Here is a 26,981-nt window from a genome sequence, read left to right on the forward strand (position 1 = left end):
GGGGAGACAGGAGCAGACACATACCGCCCACAGGGGCAGTGAGGAGGAGGAAAAGGGCTGGCTGACAACAATCAGTAGATTTCCATCTCTGACAGTCAGCGCCCACAACACAGCTGCTAGGAAACAAGCTCACATGATAAGACCACATATGGGTCAAATGACCTGATAACAAGCATCTTTTTTTGACCTATAATATGAACATTGCTTTTATGAAGTATGGTCCGGATTCCCTTACACAGATTAAGCCAAATCCTCGACTAAGCGCTTTCAAATGGAGATTCTCTTGGATTACACTATATGTCCAGGACTAGGCTTAATCTGTGTCTGGGATACAGCCCCTATATGATTATGAACAATAAATTAAAGAAAAACAGATTGAGATATTATATAGCAGCTATGCTATCGCTCACTGCATATTAAGAGTATGCGTCATTAAACTAGAGGCATTCAGACTTCAAAAGAAAAACATAGAAAATGTTGAGAAATGTTGTTAAGCGAGCCTTGGACGTACGCAGAACATATACCGATGCCTAATCAACATAACTACAGCTGACAGCAAACCAATAACGAGCCAGTCACTGAGGATGAGTCAGCAAGTTTTAACCGACCTGTGCTTTTCAGCATCCGCTGTCAGACAAATAGGAAACCATAAATCCTTACACACATGCTTGAGTCCTATACACTTAGCAGTCCTATCCATATGGTATAGAGCAGAGTGGAATGGTATGGAGGAGGATTCCTTACCGGATCGGTTGTCTGATTCTGAGAGTCCTCCCCAAGACCACCTCTTCTGCCTCTGCTCCACTCTCTGGCTGCGCTCCAGGGTCCGCCGCATCACCGCCTCATAGTGCTCCTGCAGCACACAGAGGGAGAGAGAGAAGGGGAGAGAGGGGGAAAGGAGGGGGGGGGGGGGGGGGGTGGAGGAATGCAAAGTCATTCACATGACAAAGTAATACTCTGGGTCTCCCAAACCCAAATAAACAGGGTCAAAGGGATAATGATGACAATATGAGCCTACGTCCCAGAATGAGGTGAGTCGGTAACTCAAAGAGAAATGCTGTTTTCAGTCTGACAATAACAGTTCACTACAATATGATCATAGTGAAACAAGAGGGGGTGATGACAACGTTAGATAAAGCCAAATTGTCTGCTCTACTTTGAAGCAAAGATTAATATCCCTGTAATATGTTTTAAACGATTTAGTCTTTCATATGTTATACCAACACTACATTGTTCTGGGGTGGTAGAGTTGCATTTGTCTGCTTAGCAGTGGTGCAAAGCAACAGGTCACTAGTGCCAATCAAGCTGGAATAAGAACACTGAGGGAATGAGTTTCCTGCAGCAGACGCCCATTAAAAGTAGCAAAAACAGGAGATGGTTTCATTCGTAACACTAACAAAGTATGCATCCTTTCCTGAAGTTGTTCACTCATGCTCTAACAGAGACATAGCATTAACTCTGCCAATTAGGCTACACCAGAAAATCCCATGAACCTGAGCAGTGAAAATAGTCAACTCGTGATAGCTGCACATATGATTAGTCACTGCAGTTCACCCGTCCCAATTCAAATACATTATTTTCGCTTACTATGGATATCGACATGCTCCAGTTTAGTGCACACATTTACGCCATTGACTACACAAATAGTCTACAAAACAAGAGTTGTATCTGTAGCGCCACCCTGGTGTTGGAGGACCCCCGGGACCCGCACCTTCTCTTCCTCCTGTTTCTGCTTCCTTTTCTCCTCCACAGCCGAGCGTCTCTGCTCCTCCTTCCTGCGCTGCTCGTCCAGCTTCTTCTGGCGCTCCTCCATCTGACGCTCCACCTGCAGCTTGGCCTTACGCTCTCTCTCCAGGATCTGAGAGTCCTTCGCAGCTGGATAGGCATGTGTGTGTTTAGGTGTGGCATATATGCACGCGCAGTGTGAAGAGAAAAAGGGAAAACACATTGGTTTGTTTACTTTGTGACCAGCCCAGTGGTCAAAAATCACCCAATTAAATCTCCCAGTAAAGTCCCACTATATAGAAGGTATTTCCTGTCTCAACAGGAACTTTAATGTATACACTTGTGTATGTTGCTAATCCAATGAGTAGATAAGTAATGAAATGGTCAGGGTCAGAGGCTGGGCCCATTAAAGAGAATGGTGTACAGGCTGGACTCCTGAGACCTTAGCTAATAGCTAGTAGAACGTGTTGATGGATTATGACCAACCCATAGAAATGGACCCACCATTCAGACTGAGCTCTTACCTTGCTGCCTATCGGCCTCCTCTCGTCTCTCTTTTGCCACCCGAAGCCGGTCGTCTATCCTTAGTGCAGCACCATCAATGACTGCATGCACACAGAGATGCAGATAAGTGTGTACACACATGCAGTGGAAATAGTGTGGGCATGGGCAGAAAATCAGTGGTGGATTATGATGTGCTGCAGGGTCACCGTGAGTTAATCACCTGACAGGCAGATGTGCTCATCATGAATGACAATAATACCCTTTGAGTCATCACCTTATTACTGCAACAGTTGACAGCACTGTTTATGCGGCATTAAGCCACAACGACATGGCGGTGTGACGTGTGAGTGATAAGTGTCACTCATTATAACCCAGGTAACAGACAATGAGATTTGTAGTTAAAAAGCCTGTATGAGATAAGGAATATGTACAGTGCCTTGCGAAAGTATTCGGCCCCCTTGAACTTTGCGACCTTTTGCCACATTTCAGGCTTCAAACAAAGATAAAAAACTGTATTTTTTTAGTGGGACACAATCATGAAGTGGAACGACATTTATTGGATATTTCAAACTTTAACAAATTAAAAACAGAAAAATTGGGCGTGCAAAATTATTCAGCCCCCTTAAGTTAATACTTTGTAGTGCCACCTTTTGCTGCAATTACAGCTGTAAGTCGCTTGGGGTATGTCTGTATCAGTTTTGCACATCGAGAGACTGACATTTTTTCCCATTCCTCCTTGCAAAACAGCTCGAGCTCAGTGAGGTTGGATGGAGAGCATTTGTGAACAGCAGTTTTCAGTTCTTTCCACAGATTCTCGATTGGATTCAGGTCTGGACTTTGACTTGGCCATTCTAACACCTGGATATGTTTATTTTTGAACCATTCCATTGTAGATTTTGCTTTATGTTTTGGATCATTGTCTTGTTGGAAGACAAATCTCCGTCCCAGTCTCAGGTCTTTTGCAGACTCCATCAGGTTTTCTTCCAGAATGGTCCTGTATTTGGCTCCATCCATCTTCCCATCAATTTTAACCATCTTCCCTGTCCCTGCTGAAGAAAAGCAGGCCCAAACCATGATGCTGCCACCACCATGTTTGACAGTGGGGATGGTGTGTTCAGTGTGATGAGCTGTGTTGCTTTTACACCAAACATAACGTTTTGCATTGTTGCCAAAAAGTTCAATTTTGGTTTCATCTGACCAGAGCACCTTCTTCCACATGTTTGGTGTGTCTCCCAGGTGGCTTGTGGCAAACTTTAAACAACACTTTTTATGGATATCTTTAAGAAATGGCTTTCTTCTTGCCACTCTTCCATAAAGGCCAGATTTGTGCATTATACGACTGATTGTTGTCCTATGGACAGAGTCTCCCACCTCAGCTGTAGATCTCTGCAGTTCATCCAGAGTGATCATGGGCCTATTGGCTGCATCTCTGATCAGTCTTCTCCTTGTATGAGCTGAAAGTTTAGAGGGACGGCCAGGTCTTGGTAGATGTGCAGTGGTCTGATACTCCTTCCATTTCAATATTACCGCTTGCACAGTGCTCATTGGGATGTTTAAAGCTTGGGAAATCTTTTTGTATCCAAATCCGGCTTTAAACTTCTTCACAACAGTATCTCGGACCTGCCTGGTGTGTTCCTTGTTCTTCATGATGCTCTCTGCGCTTTTAACGGACCTCTGAGACTATCACAGTGCAGGTGCATTTATACGGAGACTTGATTACACACAAGTGGATTGTATTTATCATCATTAGTCATTTAGGTCAACATTGGATCATTCAGAGATCCTCACTGAACTTCTGGAGAGAGTTTGCTGCACTGAAAGTAAAGGGGCTGAATAATTTTGCACGCCCAATTTTTCAGTTTTTGATTTGTTAAAAAAGTTTGAAATATCCAATAAATGTCGTTCCACTTCATGATTGTGTCCCACTTGTTGTTGATTCTTCACAAAATAATTCAGTTTTATATCTTTATGTTTGAAGCCTGAAATGTGGCAAAAGGTCGCAAAGTTCAAGGGGGCCGAATACTTTCGCAAGGCACTGTATAAATAAAAGCCTGTGGCTACTTGGCAACGAATTAAAGGTAGGCTTAATTTATGACTACTGAGCCATCGTCATGTTTACCACATGGTTAATGACAAACATTAGCTAAGCCTCCACACTGGAACTCTGGCAGAGGCTATGGGAGAGACATACGAGCTGTTCTGGTGGTGGGTGTGTATACGTTTGTGTAGGCCTAGGCTATAGGTATGCATAATATATGCATATGAATGTACCCTGTTTGTTTGTTTGTGTGTGTGACAATGCAGATGCAGCAGGCTGGGGATATTTTGTTACCTGGCCGGGGAGACTTCGCTGCAGTGGTGTTGGGTGGTGTGTTTGCTGTTGCAGGGGATGCAGGTACTGGGCTGTTCCCTGCTAGGCTGCGCCGCTCCTCTGCCTGCGCCTGCGCAGATGCAGCTAAAGACACACGACAGAGGGAGAGAGAGAGAAAGTCAGGTCACGCTGTCTAGAATAGCATGATGAAATGAAAATGCCTTTGAAATAACGAGCTGCTGAGCAGTCTAGAGCAGGTGGCTCTCTGTGCTTTGTTTGTCCTCCATAGGAATGCATGTTCTAGAGAGATCGAGGAATTAAAGCTACAGAACAATCCAGCTATTCAGCCTCCCCCTGCCCCCTCTCATCAACGGTCAGCCAGGCTGCTGTCCACTGGGCTCTCAGTCTCTCGAAACACCCAGTTCCCAGCATTCAAGTGACCACCCTATGCAGACATCCCTGGATTTTAAAGGATCAGATGAGGAACACTTTAGTGTAGGGGTAAGGGTTAAAATGTTGGTTTCAGACTTGGGCAAATGACTAAAAAACATTGAGGCCTAGACCTCCATAGGGCACATCAGAGAGCCCCACTCAGCATGGCCAAAATGGCTCCATTCAAAGTTGTAACCTATTGCTATAGGGGCCTCTATAATAAGCACTAGGCCGGCAGGGGGGAGTGGAAAGAACGTGATCAACAGCTCTGAGCCCTGGTAGCAGCCCTTTCCTCGTCCCCAGTACGTGAAAAGGTGTGTGCGCGCGTGTCAGTGGAAGAAAAATTACCCAATTGTCATAAAAGTAAAAAGATAACTTAATAGAAAATGACTCAAGCAAACCAGATAGCATTTTCTTGCTTTTTTAAATTTACGGATAGCCAGCGACACACTTCAAAACTCAGATATCATTTACAAACAAAGCGTTTGAGTTTAGTGAGTCCGCCAGATCAGCGGTAGTAGGGATGACCAGGGATGTTCTCTTGATAAGTGTGAGAACTGGACCATTTTCTGTCCCGCTAAGGATTTAGGTCAATTCTTTACATTCTTTTCTTTAGGAATGTAGTGAAGTAAAGTACAGATACCCCAAAAAACTCCTTATTAAGTAGCACTTTGAAATACTTGTATTTAAGTACATTACACCGCTGTGTCAGGAGCATTGTGAGACTGCTGACAGAGGGGTCGTCATGTGATAGCACTCTGGCTGCTGATCATGCTCAAGCCAATAGTCTGAAATAGCCTCCTGACTCCTGTCCTTCATGACCACCACTGATAAGTGGAAGGACAGGTTGGAATTTTCAACTGCTGCTTCGGTGATGCTCTATCTGGTTAGATTAGAGATTGTGAAGGGAAGAATACAGGAAAGGACACCGCAAAAGAGTCCCTTTCAGGCTGTTGGAGAACAAAGTCAACACAAAACCGGTCCCCTCTCACTGCTCTTTATGATGTCACATGCAAACAATAATGTCAGTGCAACAGAAAGGAACCGTGATCCTTACATCCCACAGCACCTCTGGCTCTCCCTACCTGTCTGCATTGAGACACTAGGTGACAATAGGGGAGCTCTCAATGGCTCTCCTTACAAGAAGTGACACTGACAGTACACTGTGTTCACTGCAATGCTTTGTTTCATACTGTTGTTTTCTGCTGAGTGGGATGACCGGGAGTGCATATTACAGAAAATCTCATGTGGAGGAAGAGAATCTGCAGGAGAAAAAAAAACAATTCAGCCGGATATGAACACAAAACAAAGGCAGGTTATAAGCGAGTGGAAACTCAATCAGGAACATAAAGGGGACTATAGAAGAGGACTATGTTACATCCCTTTAGCATTTCATTAGCCCATATCACTGTGGTTCTGGAGAGAACACCTCAAATAGTGACAGACAATGAAGCTCAAAGTTCAATGCTCCTCCACTCCCAATATTACTGGAATAGATGTGTATCTTTAGCCATTGCTCTTCACAGAGCAATAGGATGTAGTCAATAGGACAAAAAAAGAAAAAATATTCAACAGAATGACGCCGGAGGGGGATGGCTGCCGTTTTATGGGCTCCTAACCAATTGTGCCATTTTGTGTGCTTTTTCGCATTTCTTGTAACTTATTTTGTACATAATGTTGTTGCGAATGTCTCTTATGACCGAAAAGAGCTTCTGGATATCAAAACAGCGATTACTCACCTCAAATATTTTTTTCTTTAATGAGTCGGAAGCAAAGGCTATAATTTTGCTCCCAGATGGGCCCAAATCCTAGGGATGCACGATATAAAAATCAGTAAGCACATCGGAATTTAGCTTAAAAAAAAGCAGACATCGGCCCGATGTGTAGTTTAACGCCAATGTGCAAAACTGATGTCCAAGCTGACGCGCAAACCTATATAACGTAGGTAGATGAAGTAGTGGCGCCATGGAAAATACAGCACTACACAGAACAAAAGCAGAAAAATACTAAGCGTACACTTCCAACAACTAAACATGTTCAAGTCGAGCAGTCATTTGAAAGAGTAAGAACATTTAAGCGAGACAACTCAAAGGCGAAATCCATTAACTCCAAGATAATGGAATTCATTGCCCTTGAAAATCAACCGCTCCCTGTCGTGGATGATGTTGGCTTGCACCGACTTGTCGAGCACCGGTACACACTACCAAGTATGCGCTATTTTACAGATGTTGCACTACCGGAGTTACATAGTATTGTTGTAACGCATACTTGGTAGTGTGTACCATACTTGGTAGTGTGTAGCTACTTGTTATGGGTATCACTGCTATTAGCTTCACAACTGACATTTGGACCAGCGATGTCAGCCCCATGAGCATGCTGAGTCTGACCGCACAGTGAGTCGACGAGGATTTCGTACTAAGGAAAGCCGTATTGCATGTTCAAAGATGTGCTGGTTCTCATACCGCTGCTGCCATTTTAATGGCATTGGAGAACATTTTTTTAAACATGAACACTCCTAGCTCCAGTCAAACAACCGACTCGAAAAATAAGCTCAACTGCGTCTGCAGCAGACGTGATACCCTCTGTCAAAACTGTCGACACATACCGTGGGGTTAAAACTTTCAAAAGTACTCTACAAGAGGCTGTAAACAAGCGATTCGGTGGAATTCTGAGCCTCTGTACTGTATCGCCACCATGTTCGATGCTAGGTACAGGGACGACAGATCCAAAAGGTATACAACTACTGCACATCAAAACATTTTCAAAAGCGATGAGGCTGATGCAACAGATCAGACAGTTTAGATTAAAATGTTGATGAAGTTGTATTTCTTCATATTATAAGCTCAGAAATGTGTACATGGCTGTAGGCTACACGTGAAGGTTCCAAAATGCAATTAGCCAAAAACACTTATCAAAAGTGCACCGCACTAGCGAGCAGTTTCATGTGACAGAGCTGAAAATATAAGTTAGAAATTAAGAAAAAGGGGGAGCTCTAAAGATGCAGCAACTAGCATGGGTTACTAATATGAGTAGGATTGTGCCTTTGGCTACTGGACAATAAAATAATGTTGATTTGAAAAATAGAACATAAGAGAAATGCTAGTTTCAAAGGCATGAGGTGTTTCTAAAAGCATTCCCTCAACATTTCCAGGTTGTTTTCTGGCTAGTCTACTTTGAAACAAGGTAAGACATGGTTCATAAAATGGCAAAAACAGCCAGGTTTTAAACAATTAAGTTTATGGTTAAATAGTTTCAAAATGCGGACCACCTCCGCTCAGATTCAAGGTTTGGCGATGTGCAACAGGCACTGTCCTTCACTCTCTGATCTTGTGACAACTTGATCTGAATGAACTGTGCCGAGTATGGCGACAGAATCAAACCCATAGACGTTAATGTTAGTTATCATTCATTATACTTGTCAAACATGACTGACATTTAGCCAATATTTCTGTAATTTAAAGTCTGTTTGGCAACATTTTCTGGCCCATCCCTCGAGTCAGCATCAGTTTGGACACGAGGCTGTAGTCAACATGCATATCACATACACTGACATGTAGGCTTTTTTTTATTCATTTGAATATTATTTTCAATGTTGGCCTCTCTGATCCAATTCTGAGCAGATTAATTATTTGATATTGCGGTGTTATTTATTGAAACTTGTCCATTTGGACAACTTAAAGGGATACTTCGGGATTTTGGCAATGAGGCCCTTTATCTACTTCCCCAGAGTCAGATGAACTTGTGGATACCATTTGCTAGCAGATACCAATACATTGCACTAACTCTAGTTAGTATTGGCTCGTGAAACTACCTCTAACTTCCTTCATACTGGACACAGAGGCATAAAAATGGTATCCACGAGTTCATCTGACTCAGAAGTAGATAAAGTATCCCTTTGTATCTATACTCTTCTTGTCCAACTTTATATTTTTTACTTGACACTGACAAGAGAACAAGCATTACTGTTGAGCCCTGAAACAGTATCAATATTTTTCATGCAGGTCATCATGGATGAATGAATGTCTGCTGCTAATCCCACAGGAAGTGGAGGTCAGTTTACTTTTCCTCTCCTCAACTCAATTCCCCCCGCCACATGTTGTTTACGAAACAAGTCTGGACTAACACTGAAATGCTTACTTATGGGCCCATCCTAACAATGCAGAGAGAAAAGACAAATATGAAGTAAAAACACAGTCATAATAGATACACAATGAGTAACGATAAATTAAGTATATAGCAGGGGTACCAATACCAAGTCGATGTGCTTATAGATTAACCTTAACAAATACACAGCTCTTGGGTGTACCAAATAGGGGAGAAAATATATAATCCAAGTCTGTGCAGATATTTATGAATCATCCACAAAATGAATTTAGGCTTAAAGTGACTCTTACGACACTATTCATCTGGTGTCCTTCTCGCCCTGCCAAGGCTTAGGCAGCTCTGTCGCATGGCAACTGTTGCTGAGCGAGGCAGAGTAGAGCTTGAGAGACCAGACAAGGGTTTATATCTCGCTCACTGTGGACCAAATCCTCAATTCACACTAATTCCAAGCGCAGTGCCAAAGAGAACTGAAAAAATATTAAGGGATAATTCACCCCGAACCACTAATTCCTATGATTAACAGTGTTAGTGTTATATTGAAAACAATTTTTGTTAACAAAATGTTTCATTTTGGCATTATAGCATGATTGGTAGAAACATGTGAAAATCGTTTTTGGAAATCTATTGCAGCTCAAGTCTACTACAAAACCCACAATGCAATGCTCTCTGGGCTGGCTAGCTAGAAAACATAGCTACACACAATAATACCCAAGTCAAAACATGTGAAGTAGCTACCTACTGTAAAAATCAGCTAAACTGCACTATCAATTTAAAAGTCTCTCACCGAGTTCAACTTGCATTTCATCTCTGCCTAGAGCACATTTCTTTCCCACAGAGTTACTTTTGAGGAGATGGGAAACTCCATTAGAATTGTATTAACACCCATTGTGTACGTTGCCCATGCATCGTCAATGGGATGCGCGGTGCATTCTGGGACAAGGAGAGCCCTCCTCCAAGGAGTGAATGGGAATCAATTGGGTGCTAGCTCAAAAACCAAACTTTGGCATGCATTTCATGAACAAGTACAACATTGCAAAATAGACTCATATCCTGACTTTCAGAAGGGATTGCGTGACAATTAGCTTAGCAACAGCATTAGGTGAATGTGATGAGTTGACAGTCAGTTTGTTGGGGCGATTTTCCATATATTGCCCAATGGGTTACCCATCTCCTTTCTGTTACATCTTTGTTTCCCACAGACAGAGCTTTGCGACATGGTTCTTAGAGAAACGTAGTTCAATTATTTGGTACACTGTTTAGATTAAGCACATCTAAGCTAAATATATACTTTGTCATGACAATATAAAATGGATGGATGTGTTCTAGACAACTATGCCCATACCAGCTATTGGCTGATTTGGCGATCTGGAATTCAGGTAATTGTTTAAAAGTGTTATAAAATGTGATGTGTGTGGTACCCCATCACCAGAGACGAGAATTATGTAGCTATGACACGTTCCTACATGATTTCCTAACTTTCACAGACGGACCACTTAGAAGTTAAATCATGGGGACTTTTTCTATTTCCCCAAAATAATGCTCCTCCACTCCCAATATTACTGGAATAGATGTACATCTTTAGCCATTGGTCTTTACAGAGTAGCTCAATAGGAGCTAGTCAAGAGGACAAACCTAACACGGTAAACAAAGCTGCAGCAATATCTCAGTAATGTATTAGTGAAACAGCCTTAATGATCACCTGCTTGTGTGATAGCGTGATTAGGACTTGGTGTAGCCTGCCCTAGCAGACACAGTAAAGAGCAGGCTGAGGATATCATTACAGAATGTGAAAAAGGAGACCGAGTCAGTCACCATCCTTCTATCCACTCAAAAAAAGGATTGCAGTGGGCAAATATTGGGCACGCTCCATTACAATGGACGCAAATAACAGTTCACCATGCCAACATTAATGACTGAGTCCCTGGTTACACCCACCTATGCTCCAGTCCATACCCATTAACCCTACTACTACCCCTTGAGAATGTTGATACCATACATTATTCAAAGCCAATAGTCTTAAACTATGCATTGATCCAGGTCTCTCTCCATATATGTCAACGTAATGTAGAACTGAAAGAGCCAGGTGTCCCAGGGCTCTACAGTGCGACCATTTTAAAATGTAGGAGCACCAGTGCGGCTAGAGAAAGGAAGGATTCTACATTTCTGCGTGCACCTAACTGTTTCAACTTAGGTGCACACGTCATCCTTGTAAAAAGGTCAACATAGAACCCTGTGTCCTTGTGCACACAGAGAAGAGCTGACAAGGGGAGGAAGAGGGCACCTGCATCCATCTCTCCATCACTATGGAGATTTGCATCGATAAGCATACATTAGACCTGAATGGGCTGGCTGCAGAAAATCAGACAGACTGACGCAGCACAAAGCCGGGCAAGAACGTGGGTAGTGTTTTTTAAACCAGAAGTCAATCGTGACTGTGTGAATGTATTATGGAAAACCATTAGGATAGACAACAGATTTGCCTGCCTAGCCTATGTCCACAACTAAAACACTATCCTTTGAAAACATAACCTACTTTGTCCTGCATCAGACCATAGAGGACATTCCATTTTATATAGCATATGCTTGCTAGCTGCGGAGGCGCCACATTGCTGCGATAGGGGGAAACTCCTTAACCGATTAGTCTGTAGTACATAACTTATCCTATTAGGCAGTTAGGATATAGTACAGGAACAGCTTTGAACAGAGCTCTCTATAAATCACACGCAACATAGTAAATAGACTGGCTATAAACGGGTTGGTTGTTTAGCAACAAAACCGACACATGCACAACTATTGGGCAAAATCATACAAGGTTGGGTTAGATTGTTGACATGTAAACCATTATATTTTCAATAAACATTGGAGACAAACACATTTGCACAATGATCACTTGTCTTTAAAATACATTGTAGGTGACCGTTGTTGGTTAGCTAGCAAGCTTTTTTTTTGACATAATAGCATTGACATGAAATCTGTCAAAATACCTCAAAAAAGCCATGGTATCAAGAACAAGATTAAACAAGTCACTTACAATTCCCCACATGGCAGTTTTGTCATTGTTGCTATCTGTCCATCCAAAATCACAACAATATAGACTTCTTCCCCATTGTAGCATGCACATAATTTGACATTGTCAGCTAACCCATCTGTTGGTTTAGGCTAGCTAGGCTAGGAAACATCCCCCAGGCAGAGCTGTTAGGGGCAGCAGTAAGAGACCACTCTCCACGGGGCTCCTGTCTTGGAAGAGGCCAGTCAATGGTCATAAACAGGAAGCAGGCCAGCCTGCACTAACATGCAGCTGCAGTTATGTTCAGATGGCCAAAACCACCAGTATCCAACCAGCAAATGCCTAACTTCAAAGCACTATGGGTAATGCACACTTGTATAACAGTATGGGGCATAAGGGTACTCATATATCCACCCGACTTTATAACTAGAGGTAAACCGATTAAATCGGAATGGCCGATTAATTAGGGCCGATTTCAAGTTTTCATAATCGGAAATTGGTATTTTTGGGCACCGATTTGCCGTTTTTTTTTTTTAAAACACCTTTATTTAACTAGGCAAGTCAGTTAAGAGCACATTCTTATTTTCAATGACGGCCTAGGAACGGTGTATTAACTGCCTCGTTCAGGGGCAGAACGACAGATTTTCACCTTGTCAGCTCGGGGGATCCAATCTTGTAACCTTACAGTTAAGTAGTCCAACACAATAACAACCTGCCTCTCTCTCGTTGCACTCCACAAGGAGACTGCCTGTTACGCAAATGCAGTAAGCCAAGGTAAGTTGTTAGTTAGCATTAAACTTCTTATAAAAAACAATCAATCATAATCACTAGTTAACTACACATGGTTGATGATATTACTATATATTATCTAGCGTGTCCTGTGTTGCATATAATCTGACTGAGCATACAAGTATCTAAGTATCTGACTGAGCGGTGGTAGGCAACATTCTTTCAAACAGCACTTTCGTGCGTTTTGCCAGCAGCTCTTCGTTGTGCGTCAAGCATTGCGCTGTTTATGACTTCAAACCTATCAACTCCCGAGATGAGACTGGTGTAACCGAAGTGAAATGGCTGGCTAGTTAGTGCGCGCTAATAGCGTTTCAAACTTCACTCGTTCTGAGCCTTCTAGTAGTGGTTCCCCTTGCTCTGCATGGGTAACGCTGCTTCGATGTGGTGGCTGTTGTCGTTGTGTTGCTGGTTCGATCCCAGGGAGGAGCGAGGAGAGGGACGGAAGCTATACTGTTACACTGGCAATACTAAAGTGCCTATAAGAACATCCAATAGTCAAAGGTTAAAGAAATACAAATGGTATAGAGGGAAATAGTCCTATAATAACTACAACCTAAAACTTCTTACCTGGGAATATTGAAGACTCATGATAAAAGGAACCACCAGCTTTTATATGTTCTCATGTTCTGAGCAAGGAACTGAAACGTTAACACATATTGCACTTTTACGTTCTTCTCCCAACACTATTTAAACCAAATTGAACAGGTTTCATTATTTACTTGAGGCAAAATTTATTTTATTGATGTATTATATTAAGTTAAAATAAGTGTTAATTCAGTATTGTTGCAATTGTCATTATTACAAATACACTATTTTTATTTATTTAAATCGGCCGATTAAATTGGTATCGGCTGTTTTGGTCCTCCCAATAATCGCTATCGGCGTTGAAAAATCATAATCGGTCGACCTCTATTCATAACCCCTGTATTCATCACAATAAACTGAGAACATTGGTTCACTGCTAAAGAAGACCCATGCTGACTGACCGTTGCACTGGTGCCTCCTGTTCAAAGCACCACCCACCACACACATACCAGTCAGACGACAAGAGTAAGTTCAGTGGGTCAGTGAAGTTGTTCCAACACTCGCGCTCCCTCTCGCTCTCTCTCTCCAGGACCCGGCTGAAGCAGTAACAGGCTGGGTGTTACTTGGTTGGCAGAAAGTGCAGTACTGCAGATGCCTGGAGTGTAATGTGTCCACACGGTCTAACAATGACAGCATTCACCGGGCACAACTGTGATGAGGGTGCGCACACACAGACAGCAGATCTTGTCCAGGACAACTGGGGACACATTCACTCAAGAGCTAAGCCTGGGCTATTTCCAGAGCCACCGGGATGATGATACGTCAGCAGGTCGTACACCATTCTCACTGGCTAATGAGAGAATGCCCTGACCAGAGCTTGGATCCTTAGGGTGCACACAAGGACTGTCCCAGGTGTGGACATGCATCACATTTCATCAACATCACTCATGGTGGGCCAACAAGTGCAATTGAGTGGATAGGCTAGTAGGCTCAATGCTTATACAGTCCACTGATTCAAAGCCAAATCTATGAACTAGGCCCATCTTTCCTTTTTAGTGTGTCATTTACTACTCTATACCGTCAAAATGATTGGGCGATGGACTGGCCTCTTATTCAAATAATGTAGTCTACATTTGCTTCTCAAATCTTTCCACTGTGCCGAAAGGAGAGGGCCTTTTGCATGAGTATGCACATCCATGATCGTTAACTGCAACACAATCAGTTCTTATTCACCCTATAAAAAGAGTTGACCTGCCTGGGGGCACGTTTCTCTCTGTGCTGTAATGCCTGGTGAGGAACCAAACTGTGTTCTTGACTGGGGCTCTGCCATCTCACTGGCTAGCGGGTCATGACCTCAACTCAGGGTTAACCTCCTGCAGAAGGCAGAGATGACAGGATCTACTCCTAGCCGTTTCACTGCTACAAGCGACTGCACCAAATAAGGCTTGTCAATTTCCTCCTTTGATTCAATCACAGCGATTCAGAAATATTGATCACGCTTTTGATTCTGCAGCCCAGGATTCAGATATCCTTGCTGGGATTTGAGTCCCAGGCATCTGATCTGCACTCAAGGTCTGAATGCCCAGTTTGATACACAAGCTCACATTCTTGTGGAGATTTTAAGGCTGGACTAGATTCCAGCCATTATTTTGTTAGCCTTCCTATGTCCAAATGTTGAGGGAACCTCTACAAAGTCAGTGCAGTTGGGATTTTCAAACATCCCCTCATCACCCTCTAGTCTAGATTGCATTTTACTGGAACATACTTCCACGAAAATCAGTGTGGATATAACTTTCAGAGTGAAAATAGTGAATGGGAAACTGGATGAGGAAAAGTTATGGTCTACTTTCAGAAACCCCTTCTCCACAAGGAAAAATGCACACCCAATCCATGTTATGTTGGGGGGGGGGGGAGAGAACACTAGCATTTCAGCCAAATCTTACAGCTTGAGTCAAAACAAACTGGGCATTCAGACCTTGACGTAGACCCAGTGAGCACTTGGCTGCCACTCAGGAAGTGGCCCCGCAAAAGAGAAAAGTAATGGACGAGGGACATTGAAAGGAACTGTGTGTATATAAAATTACTACCGTTATAGAGTAAAAGACAGAAAAGGTGTTGGTTTATACAGCAATTTTCAACCACTCAAGAAACAACCCTTTATCACTGACTACATCCATGAAAACTAGCTGTAACTGGACAGTCTTATCCTCCATCAGCAGCTATGTGGGCTTGTTGTTCATTGCCTGTGTGGAACTCGGTGCAAAACCACTTTAGAAGTTATGTAGCTAGCTAGCTACCTTGTCAAAACAATTTTTGACCATGGACATGATTACACTAGTCTAGTCACTTTAATCATGCTAAACTTTCAGAGTCACTCATCTACAGTGCCTTGCGAAAGTATTCGGCCCCCTTGAACTTTGCGACCTTTTGCCACATTTCAGGCTTCAAACAAAGATATAAAACTGTATTTTTTTGTGAAGAATCAACAACAAGTGGGACACAATCATGAAGTGGAACGACATTTATTGGATATTTCAAACTTTAACAAATCAAAAACTGAAAAATTGGGTGTGCAAAATTATTCAGCCCCCTTAAGTTAATACTTTGTAGTGCCACCTTTTGCTGCAATTACAGCTGTAAGTCGCTTGGGGTATGTCTGTATCAGTTTTGCACATCGAGAGACTGACATTTTCTCCCATTCCTCCTTGCAAAACAGCTCGAGCTCAGTGAGGTTGGATGGAGAGCATTTGTGAACAGCAGTTTTCAGTTCTTTCCACAGATTCGATTGGATTCAGGTCTGGACTTTGACTTGGCCATTCTAACACCTGGATATGTTTATTTTTGAACCATTCCATTGTAGATTTTGCTTTATGTTTTGGATCATTGTCTTGTTGGAAGTCAAATCTCCGTCCCAGTCTCAGGTCTTTTGCAGACTCCATCAGGTTTTCTTCCAGAATGGTCCTGTATTTGGCTCCATCCATCTTCCCATCAATTTTAACCATCTTCCCTGTCCCTGCTGAAGAAAAGCAGGCCCAAACCATGATGCTGCCACCATGTTTGACAGTGGGGATGGTGTGTTCAGCTGTGTCGCTTTTACGCCAAACATAACGTTTTGCATTGTTGCCAAAAAGTTCAATTTTGGTTTCATCTGACCAGAGCACCTTCTACCACATGTTTGGTGTGTCTCCCAGGTGGCTTGTCGCAAACTTTAAACACTTTTTATGGATATCTTTAAGAAATGGCTTTCTTGCCACTCTTCCATAAAGGCCAGATTTGTGCAATATACGACTGATTGTTGTCCTATGGACAGAGTCTCCCACCTCAGCTGTAGATCTCTGCAGTTCATCCAGAGTGATCATGGGCCTCTTGGCTGCATCTCTGATCAGTCTTCTCCTTGTATGAGCTGAAAGTTTAGACGGACGGCCAGGTGTTGGTAGATTTGCAGTGGTCTGATACTCCTTCCATTTCAATATTATCGCTTGCACAGTGCTCCTTGGGATGTTTAAAGCTTGGGAAATCTTTTTGTATCCAAATCCGGCTTTAAACTTCTTCACAACAGTATCTCGGACCTGCCTGGTGTGTTCCTTGTTCTTCATGATGCTCTCTGCGCTTTTAACGGACCTCTGAGACTATCACAGTGCAGGTGCATTTATACGGAGACTTGATTACACACAGGTGGATTGTATTTATCATCATTAGTCATTTAGGTCAACATTGGATCATTCAGAGATCCTCACTGAACTTCTGGAGAGAGTTTGCTGCACTGAAAGTAAAGGGGCTGAATAATTTTGCACGCCCAATTTTTCAGTTTTTGATTTGTTAAAAAAAGTTTGAAATATCCAATAAATGTCGTTCCACTTCATGATTGTGTCCCACTTGTTGTTGATTCTTCACAAAAAAATACAGTTTTATATATTTATGTTTGAAGCCTGAAATGTGGCAAAAGGTCGCAAAGTTCAAGGTGGCCGAATACTTTCGCAAGGCACTAACTTTTGAACCATATGGTAGTCATAGGGTTTGGATTATTGCAATTCTCTATTGAATGGACATATAAAACTTGAATGAAATACTAATTTTATGGATGAACACCTTAGAATCTGTCACATGTAAACAAGGTTAGTACAGTAGACTGAGATATTTTTTACTTTGAGATAATGTTCACTGCTTGAATGCTAGCTAGCTAACAGGCCAAGACAATTGATGTTGTAACGTTAGCTAGCTAAAGTTAGCTGACAGTTACATACAGCCAAGTAGGAAAACTGCTGCCTAGACAAATAAATATGGTTAGCTAACTAACGTTAACTCTTTGCTCAGCTACCCTGCTAATGTAATTTGAAAAAGTATCACTTGCTGGCCTTCCCAGAATCAATCTTATTAGCCGAGATATCTACCTAACGTTAGCTAGTAAACTAGTTAGTTAGCCAGCCAGAAACCACCGTTTGCTACTTTTCATACAAAATGGCTAGGTATCTAAAGTTAGCGTACTAGTAAACGGTAGGACTTGGGAGTCAAAGATGGGCATGACGTTAGTCAGAAAGTAAACACTTGAGGCTGGCTAGCTAAGTGTATACACAAATCTGCCAACTATGTTAAATGGCCAAATAAGTTAGTTAGGTAAAATATTTATTAACAAATCTAATTAAAATCAAATTAAAAAAAGTTAATGTATGGCGCCAGACATCAGCGCGCAGATGTGTCAAACCGTCACGAAATCAATTTCGGATCCAACGATTGGTTGTCGTTCTACTACTACGTTAACTCTTGTTAGTTTAGGTGTTTAAATTGCAGTTCACAATAAATAAACTTTAATTGAAAAATGCCGAACACTGTACCAAATATAATGGCGTGGTTATGATTGCTAGCCAAGTCACATTACAGTGCAAAATAAATGACCCGGTAAACTATCATTTTGATGTAGCCATTCCGCTAGCTAGTAGTAGCTTTGACAGATAACGTTAGCTATCAAACTAGCACCGAAGGGGATCAGACAACCAACCCAGCACATTGTCAACGGATAGCTACGGCTTACTAGCCACAGAACATGTTCAAAATGAGTATTAGCTAGGTTACCGGTAGCAGGGTCACTTGGCAAACAACCAAGAGCAATTTCGACTTAATAAAATACATTTGGTACATCAATATTTAGTTATGCTATGTGCATTTCTTACCCATTTGAGCTCGCAACTCTTTCAGAGACGTTGCACCCTCCGCCATTTCTATGAAGTTTTCCTTCTCTATTTTTTTATGGCACATTACCCAGAGACGCGCATAATCCGCGGGTACGTGGACATCCAAGTAAAACAAGGGAACGAGCCGATAATAGGCAATAGCGTCACCTAGCGTGAGAATTTATGGTTGACAGTAGACAACTGTTGCTTATCGTGTATTTTGACATGTTGATGGTGAAATCGTTTCAGAACACAGATAATGGAATGATAATGTATGCATGTTTTATTCCAATGGAAGTTTAATTAGAACACAGGTGGTAAGTAATATTAGGCCTCCCGAGTGGCGCCACGGTCTAAGGCACTGTGCATCGCAGTGCAGGCTGCGTCACCACAGTCCCTGGTTTGAATCCAGGATGTATCACATCCGGCCGTGATTGGGAGTTCCATAGGGCAGTGCACAATTCGCCCGGAGTCGTCCAGGTTTGGCTGGAGTAGACCGTCATTGTAAATAAGAATTGGTTCATAACTGACTTGCCTAGTCAAATAAAGCTTACATGTAATATATATCGTTTTGTATAAATATTATATCTATTGCTGTCATAGCATAAATACAAAGTTTCCTTGGGGACTTACCTTATGGAGAAAGCTGGAGTGTCTGAGGAGATTTGCTGCAGTGGTGAACCAACCCGTCCCATAAAGAAAACAACATGTTCTCCCTATTTCCATCCAACACTAATGCTTCTGTCCTACCCCATCTCACATGCCTTAGCCAGCGGGCCCTCATTCATTTTACATGGAAAACAGGGAGAAACATGACACTGTGGGTTCAGTTACACTGCCCTGAATGATACAGAATAGCCCCATGTTATTTAACACTCCATCACAAATAATGGAAGTGGTAGTGAGATTTTGGACCAGTATACCTATGAGATACTATAAACCCCACAATGGTATAATTGTCATGGGTTCACAGCCTGCCGTTTACATACTATTTGATGGTTAATGATGACGTCTCTGTGCTCTGCATCCTGTGATTCGGATGACAAAGTCATCTATCTAGGTCACATTACAATGCTGACTATTCACACCTTATGCAAACAAATGATACCACACTGTCTTATGCAACAGAAAGGAGTTCAGCGGTATTACATATGTAATGGCTATACATTCAATGGGTTAATTTAACCAAATGTGTACAAGCAATAGCAGTTTATAGCCCAAAATAAATCAAATTTCAAACTGTCAAGTTCTGCTCCGTTTCGCTTGATTAAACCAACATTGACATAATTGGTACCATTTAACAAGCCGTCAGTCCCTCTTTTTAACAATGAATTGCAGAACTAGTGCATTATCCAAGAGTATAATTTCAAACCATGGTGTGACATACCATGCTGAGACTTCATGTCATGGTGTTAGAGTACATTCAGAAATTATTCAGACCCCTTTACTTTTTCCACATTTTGTTACGCTGCAGCCTTATTCATCAATCTACACACAATACCCAATAATGACAAAGCAAAAACAGGTTTTTAGAAATAAATAAATAAGTATTCAGACCCTTTGCTATGAGACTCGAAATTGAGCTCAGGTGCATCTTGTTTCCATTGATCATCCTTGAGATGTTTCTACAACTTGATTGGAGTCCACCTGTGGTAAATTCAATTGAATGGGACGTGATTTAGAAAAGGCACACACCTGTCTATATAAGGTCCCACAGTTGACAGTGCATGTCAAAGCAAAAACCAAGCCATGAGGTCGAAGGAATTGTCCGTAGAGCGAGACAAGATTGTGTCGAGGCACAGATCTGGGGAAGGGTACCAAAACATTTCTGCAGCATTGAAGGTCCCCAAGAAAACCGTCAACATCATTCTTAAATGTAAGAAGTTTGGAATCACCAAGACTCTTTCTAGAGCTGGTTGCCTGGCAAAACTGATCAATCGGGGGAGAAGGGCCTTGGTCAGGGAGGTGATGGTCACAATGACAGAGCACCACAGCATCACGCTGTGGGGATGTTTCTCAGTGGCAGGGACTGGGAGACTAATCAGGATCGAGGGAAAGACGAACAGAGCAAAGTACAGAGAGATCCTTGATGAAAACCTGCTCCAAAACGTTTAAGACGTAAGCGCTCATGACCTTTGCCCCACGACCTCAGGACCTGGGGCAAAGGTTCACCTTCCAACATGACAACAACCCTAAGCACACAGCCAAGACAATCCAGGAGTGGCTTGGGGACAAGTCTCTGAATATCCTTGAATTGCCCAGCCAGAGCCCGGACTTGAACCCGATTGAACAAGTCTGGAGAGACCTGAAAATAGCTGTGCAGCGACGCTCCCAATCCAACTTGACAGACCTTGAGAGGATCTGTAGAGAGGAATGGAAGAAACTCCCCAAATACAGGTGTACCAAGCTTGTAGCGTCAAACCCAAGAAGACTTGAGGCTGTAATTGCTGCCAAAGGTGCTTCAACAAAGTACTGAGTAAAGGGCCTGAATATTTATGTATTTCAGTTATTATAATTTAGTGTTTTTTTGGGAAAAAATCTAAATGCCTGTTTTTGCTTTGTCATTATGGGGTATTGTGTTTAGATTGATGAGGGGGAAAAAACAATTGAGTCCATTATAGAATAAGGTTGTAACGTAACAAAATGTGGAAAAAGTCAAGGGTCTGAATAATTTCCGAATGCACTGTATGTCACACAGGCCAAGGTGGGATTGGCAACATGTCCCTAGGGCCTGGATATCTCTGTGTGATTGGCCACCAGACCACTGTGTATCCTAGCAACAACGTCAGGGCGGGGCAGGAGGGCGGCGGCCTGGGCCAGTTGGGGCAGTAGGATGTAGGTGGAGGTGCGCAGGTACTGGAAGAGATCCTGGAAGCCATGGAGGTTAGAAAGGACCTCCGGGGTGACACCCAGGGAATAGCCCAGCCTTCTCACCCCGCTGCCCCGGCCACAGCCCCCTGAGTCCAGCAGCAGAGACAGGTCCTGGACTGTGTCATAGTTTAGCTCCTCCAGACTCTGACCTGGACCAGCACAAGGAGTTCAGTGTCAGTCAATTACATAAATATTGGTGTAAGCACTGTAATAGAGACTTGTCAGTCAACACCCAAACCGTGGAAACACAAAAACTCAACCTGATATCAGTTTCTGAAAACATTTGGTTGTATATTCATATGAAAATACAAGAGCATGAATTGATTGAATTGATCAATCTCACCCTCAACATCACTTGTTCGACATGGGAGAGCCTACTGTACCTTGAGAAACTGTGCAGATTTCCAACAGTTTTTGTTCCATCTACAAATGAAAAGTGGAGTGAGTTAGACTAGTTATAAGAATTTCCTAGTGTCTCATCATTTATAATAGATCATTATTCATTAGAAAATGAAAACACAAAGCACATGCAATACCTCCTCTGGTGTGTGACAGTGTCCTCTCTGACCCTCCCAGGGGCTGTCTTCACCTCCATGTTGAAGGGATGGCTTGATGTTGGTGGTGACATTGATGACAATAGAGGTGGGATGCACTTCACCCTCACGGCTCAGTGAGCTTAGGCATCTTATTGGTGGAAAGAAAGAGGCTCTATTGTTTGACATCTATTCATCAACCAGCCAACATGACCGGTAGATGGAGCAATGCAGAGAAGATTGTTCAATTGACCCGATTACAGTTATTCCCCAAAGCAGAACCTCTGGCCAGGAGGATAGGTACCTGTGGTGGGCGTCCTGGGTTGGTCCAGGACTCTCTGGTGGGGTAATTGACGGTATCGCTCCAGTCTCTGTGGTGTTAGAGAGGAGTGTATTCCGTGGGAAGGCTGTGCCTACTTCAAGATGTAGACCTTCAGGACAATACTTTGGAACCTGTTCTGAACACCCCACAAAAAAAACAAAAAAACACATAATCCACATTCCATTCCCACCTTGTGTGAATACAGAAAACGAATGGGAGATTGAGTACAATTTTTAGCCATGGTTTGAACGGGAAGGCAAAACTCACTGAATCTCTCAATGATCAGTAGTAAGGCCCAAAGCAACAGAAGCAGTAGGAAGATTGAGGCGGAAGTCACTGAACCAATAAGAGCCATGGAGACTTGGACCGTATCCAGCGTCACTAGATGAACAATACACACATAACCATCATCTACACAACTAGTTTTAAGAGTCAATGTACTATTACTCACTGTTCTCTGTAACTCCTTTGAAACTTCTCCTGGAAAAAGTGATTGCCAATGAAATTCTCACTCTGAGGAAGATAATTTGAAAATCAATGGGCGCTACCAGTGGAAGGCTTACAGAGACGTTATAATTGTTTGCTAACAGCATTCATTTATTTGCTGGCTGTTAAATTCATGTTTACCTTACCTGCTGTGGAGGTGTGTTTCCACTGCAAAGGTAAACACTCTTTCCGGATCTTGCCTGTTGGGCTGTAACAGGGCATGCACGACAGGTCCACCTCCCCACTCCTACTTCTGAGCTTATAATACCTGAGTACAGACATAAACACCAGACATAATGACATACGCAGCATGGCCCATGGGGATGGTGACTGATCCTAAGTTTCCTTCATGCTCTCTAAGACTACAGCGGTTTTTGGCCTCTCTTGAACGCTATTGGAATAAAATACAATGGAATTGTAATCAGTAATATGTCACAAATGTAAACCAGCCAAGTCCAACCTTAACCCCCTGAAGTGAAATGTTACGTGTTTCCTTTTGTCTGCACTGCACTTTACTCACCCCATAGATATAGGACTTACCCTGGGAGGCAGTTGCCACACTGGGCATTGTTGATGGGTGAGCACACTGCTCTCTCCTGGCGGTTTAGCAGAATACAACGAGTGCACTGCCAGCAGGGGGCCAACCCAGTCTCAGTACTGAACTGCCCCTCTGCACACGCCACACAGCGGCCGCCCTCTCCCCCATCCCCATAACCACAGTCCTGGGACAGGAATCAGACAGGTGTAGAGCCAGAGGCAGTTAAACAAACAAACAAACAAACAAACAGACAGACAGACAGACAGACAGACAGACAGACAGACAGACAGACAGACAGACAGACAGACAGACAGACAGACAGACAGACAGACAGACAGATGTGTTACGTCTGTTAGCTGCTCCCCAGGTCCACAGACAGGACAGTCAACACAACTGCCATTAGAGTGCAGAAACTGGGTCTGATTACAGCTGGGCTCAGACAGTGCCAGCAGACAGGATGCCTGTGGAGAAGCACAAGCCACAAAAAACACTTATTGGCATAACTCCCCCACAACACAACATACATACTACTTTAGAAGGACCTACCATCAGCAGAGCTGCAGAAACACTGGCCTCCATAGAAAGACCCTCCATGGTCCTGCAGTCTGGGCTGCTCAATGTGGGAGACATGAAAGTGTTATGAGAGAGTATTATTATAGTAATCAACTGAAGAAGTCAAGAAATCATTAATTTCTCCATCATTTCGCAAAAAGAGTAGACTGCCCTCTAGGGGTTCCAAGTCATATTTTTGCAAAACGCCACAAAAATTCTGTCAATATTGATTACGTTTCAGAATTTTGAATATGCCCATATGCCCAGTAGGTGACAGTAATGCACCTTAACATTGCACACTGCCATAAAACACCAAAGAGTCAAAATTGAGAAAAACAGCAACAATCATGCTAAATTACATAGACATAGTCCTTAATTACCATACCTGTAATGCTTCTTCCCAGTATGTTCTCACTCAAACTTTATGGGTGTCCAGGGACTGTGGAACTCATCCAACATGTATTCGGAACTGCCTGCTACTCTACATGGCAGACCCTCACTCAGCACAGCAGAAGAGGACGAGAGGGGTGCTTGCCTCATTTAACCTTCAGGCCCCTCCCTCTCTCTCCACCGGGTGGCTCACAGTGGTGGGAAAGCTTCATGGGAATCCCCCTCTCACCACCCAGCATTCCTGCTCTGTGACATAGGAGAGATTCCCTCCCAGGCCAATAGAAGGCAGGGAAAAAAAAATAGAAGGCAAGGAAACACTGGGGATGCTGATGCCCACCTGGAGCCTACGTAATGACTGGCATTCTCAGGTTCCCCTGGTCTGGTCCTGGCTGGGAAGCCCTCTCCAGGGGCTGGGCTCTGTTCTATAAGGTCAAGGCAGGGAGGGGGGAGCAGGTGAGCCTTGAAAGGGGATGAATACAGTCTTCTGTTTCATACAAAGTAATAGCCTTGTGGATGTAGGCTGTGTGTGTGCCTCCATGGGTCTTACTCCTCATGTAGTGTATTGCAGATTAGAAACTGTATAGAGAAATGTGTGAAAAGTCAGTCATATAAAGAAAAAGACTCAACTACTGAATAGTGATGCACCTTGAAGGTTACAGCACACTAAATGCCCAATAGGTGGCAGGCTCAAGAGAATAAAGTAATGACCTTTAAATCAAAACAGCAGACTCTCAGGAAAACGATTACATTTGTTATCTGAACTGAAAACCTAAAGGTGAACGTTGCCGCCACTATTTGCACAACATTACAGTTCGGTAAGGGTATTTTATTATAGATCGTCATTAGCTGTTGCGAAAGCAGCAGCTACTCTTTCTGGGGTCCACACAAAACACGACATAATACAGAACATTAGTAGACCAGAACAGCTCAAGGACAGAACTACATCAATTACATTACACTACACATAAGAGTAATTGGACGAAAGTGTCTTCTGTTTTGTCAAGAACCCCGATTCTTGGCCTGAACATTAACACGCATCGCTTGCGGTACGGTTTTGGAAGTATAAGGACCTTATCTTTCATATCAGCAATAAATATGATTCAAAAAATTAAAAGGTTACATTGATACACACCTTTATAGGCTTAGGGTTCCCACACTGCCGTATCTCCATGTTACAGCGGGTGTTTACAGAAGACAGACGGAAGACAGAGAGACCACCAGTGCTGATTAGCTAATCTAGCAAGTGCTGAACACCAGTGTGTCAGTGTGTAATGGAAGAAGGCCGCCAGAAACTTGTTGTTACTGAAAATTACTGCCAGCTACCACTGTGATACAGCCGGTTAAAACTGTATGCAGTAAGTGTATATTTTGCATTTGTGAAATAATTCTGATGTGACATGAAGGCAAAGGGCTTTATGTTTCTAGAACCATATCGCAATTTAGAATCGATTCACGTTTAGAGGGAGTATTTGGCTGTTTGGGTTGCCAGAGCAGTATTCAGACCACTTTACTTTTTCCACATTTTGTTACATTACAGCCTTTTTCTAAAGCGTATTCAATTGTTTTTTTTCGCTCATCAATCTACACACAATACCCAGTAATGACAAAGCAAAAACAGGCTTTTAGAAATGTTTGCAACTTCATTAAAAAAAAATCTAAAACTGAAATATCATATTTACATAAGTATTCAGACCCGTTACTCAGTACTTCGTTGAATCAACTTTGGCAGCAATTACAGTCTCAAGTGGTCTTGGGTATGACGCTACAAGCTTGACACACCTGTATTTGGGGAGTTTCTCCCATTCTTCTCTGCAGATCCTCTCAAGCGCTGTCAGGTTGGATGGGGAGTGTCACTGCACAGCTATTTTCAGGTCTCTCCAGATATGTTTGATCGGATTCAAGTCCGCGCTCTGGCTAGGCCACTCAAGGACATTCAGAGACTTGTCCCAAAGCCACTCTTGCATTGTCTTGGCTGTATGCTTAGTCCAAGTCTGAGGTCCTACTTTCTATAGGCTTGAGGTCAGGGCTTTGTGATGGCCACTCCAATACCTTGACTTTGTTGTCCTTAAGCCATTTTGCCACAACTTCGGAAGTATGCTTGGGGTCATTGTCCATTTGGAAGACCCATTTGCGACCCAATACTTATTTTCCACCATCATTTGCAAATAAATTAATTAAAAATCCTACAATGTGATTTTCTGGATTTCTTTTTCTCATTCTGTCTGTCATAGTTGAAGTGTACCTATGATGAAAATTACAGGCCTCTCTCATCTTTTTAAGTGGGAGAACTTGCACAATTGGTGGCTGACTAAATACTTTTTTGCCCCACTGTACATCCACAGGTGCACCTCCAATTGACACAAATTATGTCAATTAGCCTATCCGGACCTTCTAAAGCCATGACATCATTTTCTGAAATTTTCCAAGTTGTTTGAAGGCACAGTCAACTTAGTGTATGTAAACTTCTGACCCACTGTAATTGTGATACAGTGAATTATAATAGAAACAATCTGTCTGACTTCAACTGTACATAGGGCACATACAGTACATCTAAGTTGGGTAGAATTTGTATTTATTTCCATTTTTGAAGAGCTAAAGTTGTAGAAGCATGGTCCAGCTGCCCTCTGTTGCATTAGTTACTTTTATTGCTAATTAATAAGTAACCTAGGGTACTAAAGGAGAGGGCGTGGAGGTCTTCTTAAAGATAAATACACTAAAGTCTCC

General features: G+C 42.7%; 2 protein-coding genes across 19 annotated transcripts in view; both read right to left on the reverse strand.

Annotated features, from left to right (window-relative positions):
• The window catches only part of LOC110488741 (ensconsin), a 39,127-nt gene extending 20,425 nt beyond the window's left edge, over positions 1-18,702 (reverse strand). For 12 of the 18 annotated variants that reach the window (XM_090198327.1, XM_090198324.1, XM_090198326.1 and 9 more), the window contains exons 1-5: positions 18,566-18,694; positions 4,562-4,684; positions 2,250-2,330; positions 1,712-1,875; positions 745-853 (exon numbers count right to left, since the gene is read on the reverse strand). In XM_090198327.1, the coding sequence (XP_090054453.1) occupies positions 745-853; positions 1,712-1,875; positions 2,250-2,330; positions 4,562-4,684; positions 18,566-18,650 (562 nt within the window). In that variant the 5' untranslated portion in view covers positions 18,651-18,694. Of the gene's footprint in view, positions 1-744; positions 854-1,711; positions 1,876-2,249; positions 2,331-4,561; positions 4,685-18,565 lie in introns of all 18 variants that reach the window. The other 6 variants (XM_090198321.1, XM_090198320.1, XM_090198317.1 and 3 more) reach the window with 2 other exon arrangements.
• Positions 18,703-18,846: 144 nt separating this feature from the next.
• On the reverse strand, positions 18,847-23,922 carry LOC110489464 (tumor necrosis factor receptor superfamily member EDAR-like). The gene is made up of 9 exons (XM_090198038.1): positions 23,862-23,922; positions 23,663-23,776; positions 23,318-23,499; positions 22,892-23,045; positions 22,559-22,793; positions 22,274-22,427; positions 21,973-22,120; positions 21,820-21,859; positions 18,847-21,585 (listed from the first exon to the last, which is right to left on the reverse strand). The coding sequence occupies exons 1-9, from the start codon at positions 23,907-23,909 to the stop codon at positions 21,290-21,292; spliced, it is 1,371 nt and encodes a 456-aa protein (XP_090054164.1). The 5' UTR covers positions 23,910-23,922; the 3' UTR covers positions 18,847-21,289.
• Between the last annotated feature and the right edge of the window lie 3,059 nt (positions 23,923-26,981).

Source organism: Oncorhynchus mykiss, chromosome 14 (assembly GCF_057628025.1).
Source record: "Oncorhynchus mykiss isolate SJ-2025 chromosome 14, ASM5762802v1, whole genome shotgun sequence".
Lineage (NCBI taxonomy): Eukaryota > Metazoa > Chordata > Actinopteri > Salmoniformes > Salmonidae > Oncorhynchus > Oncorhynchus mykiss.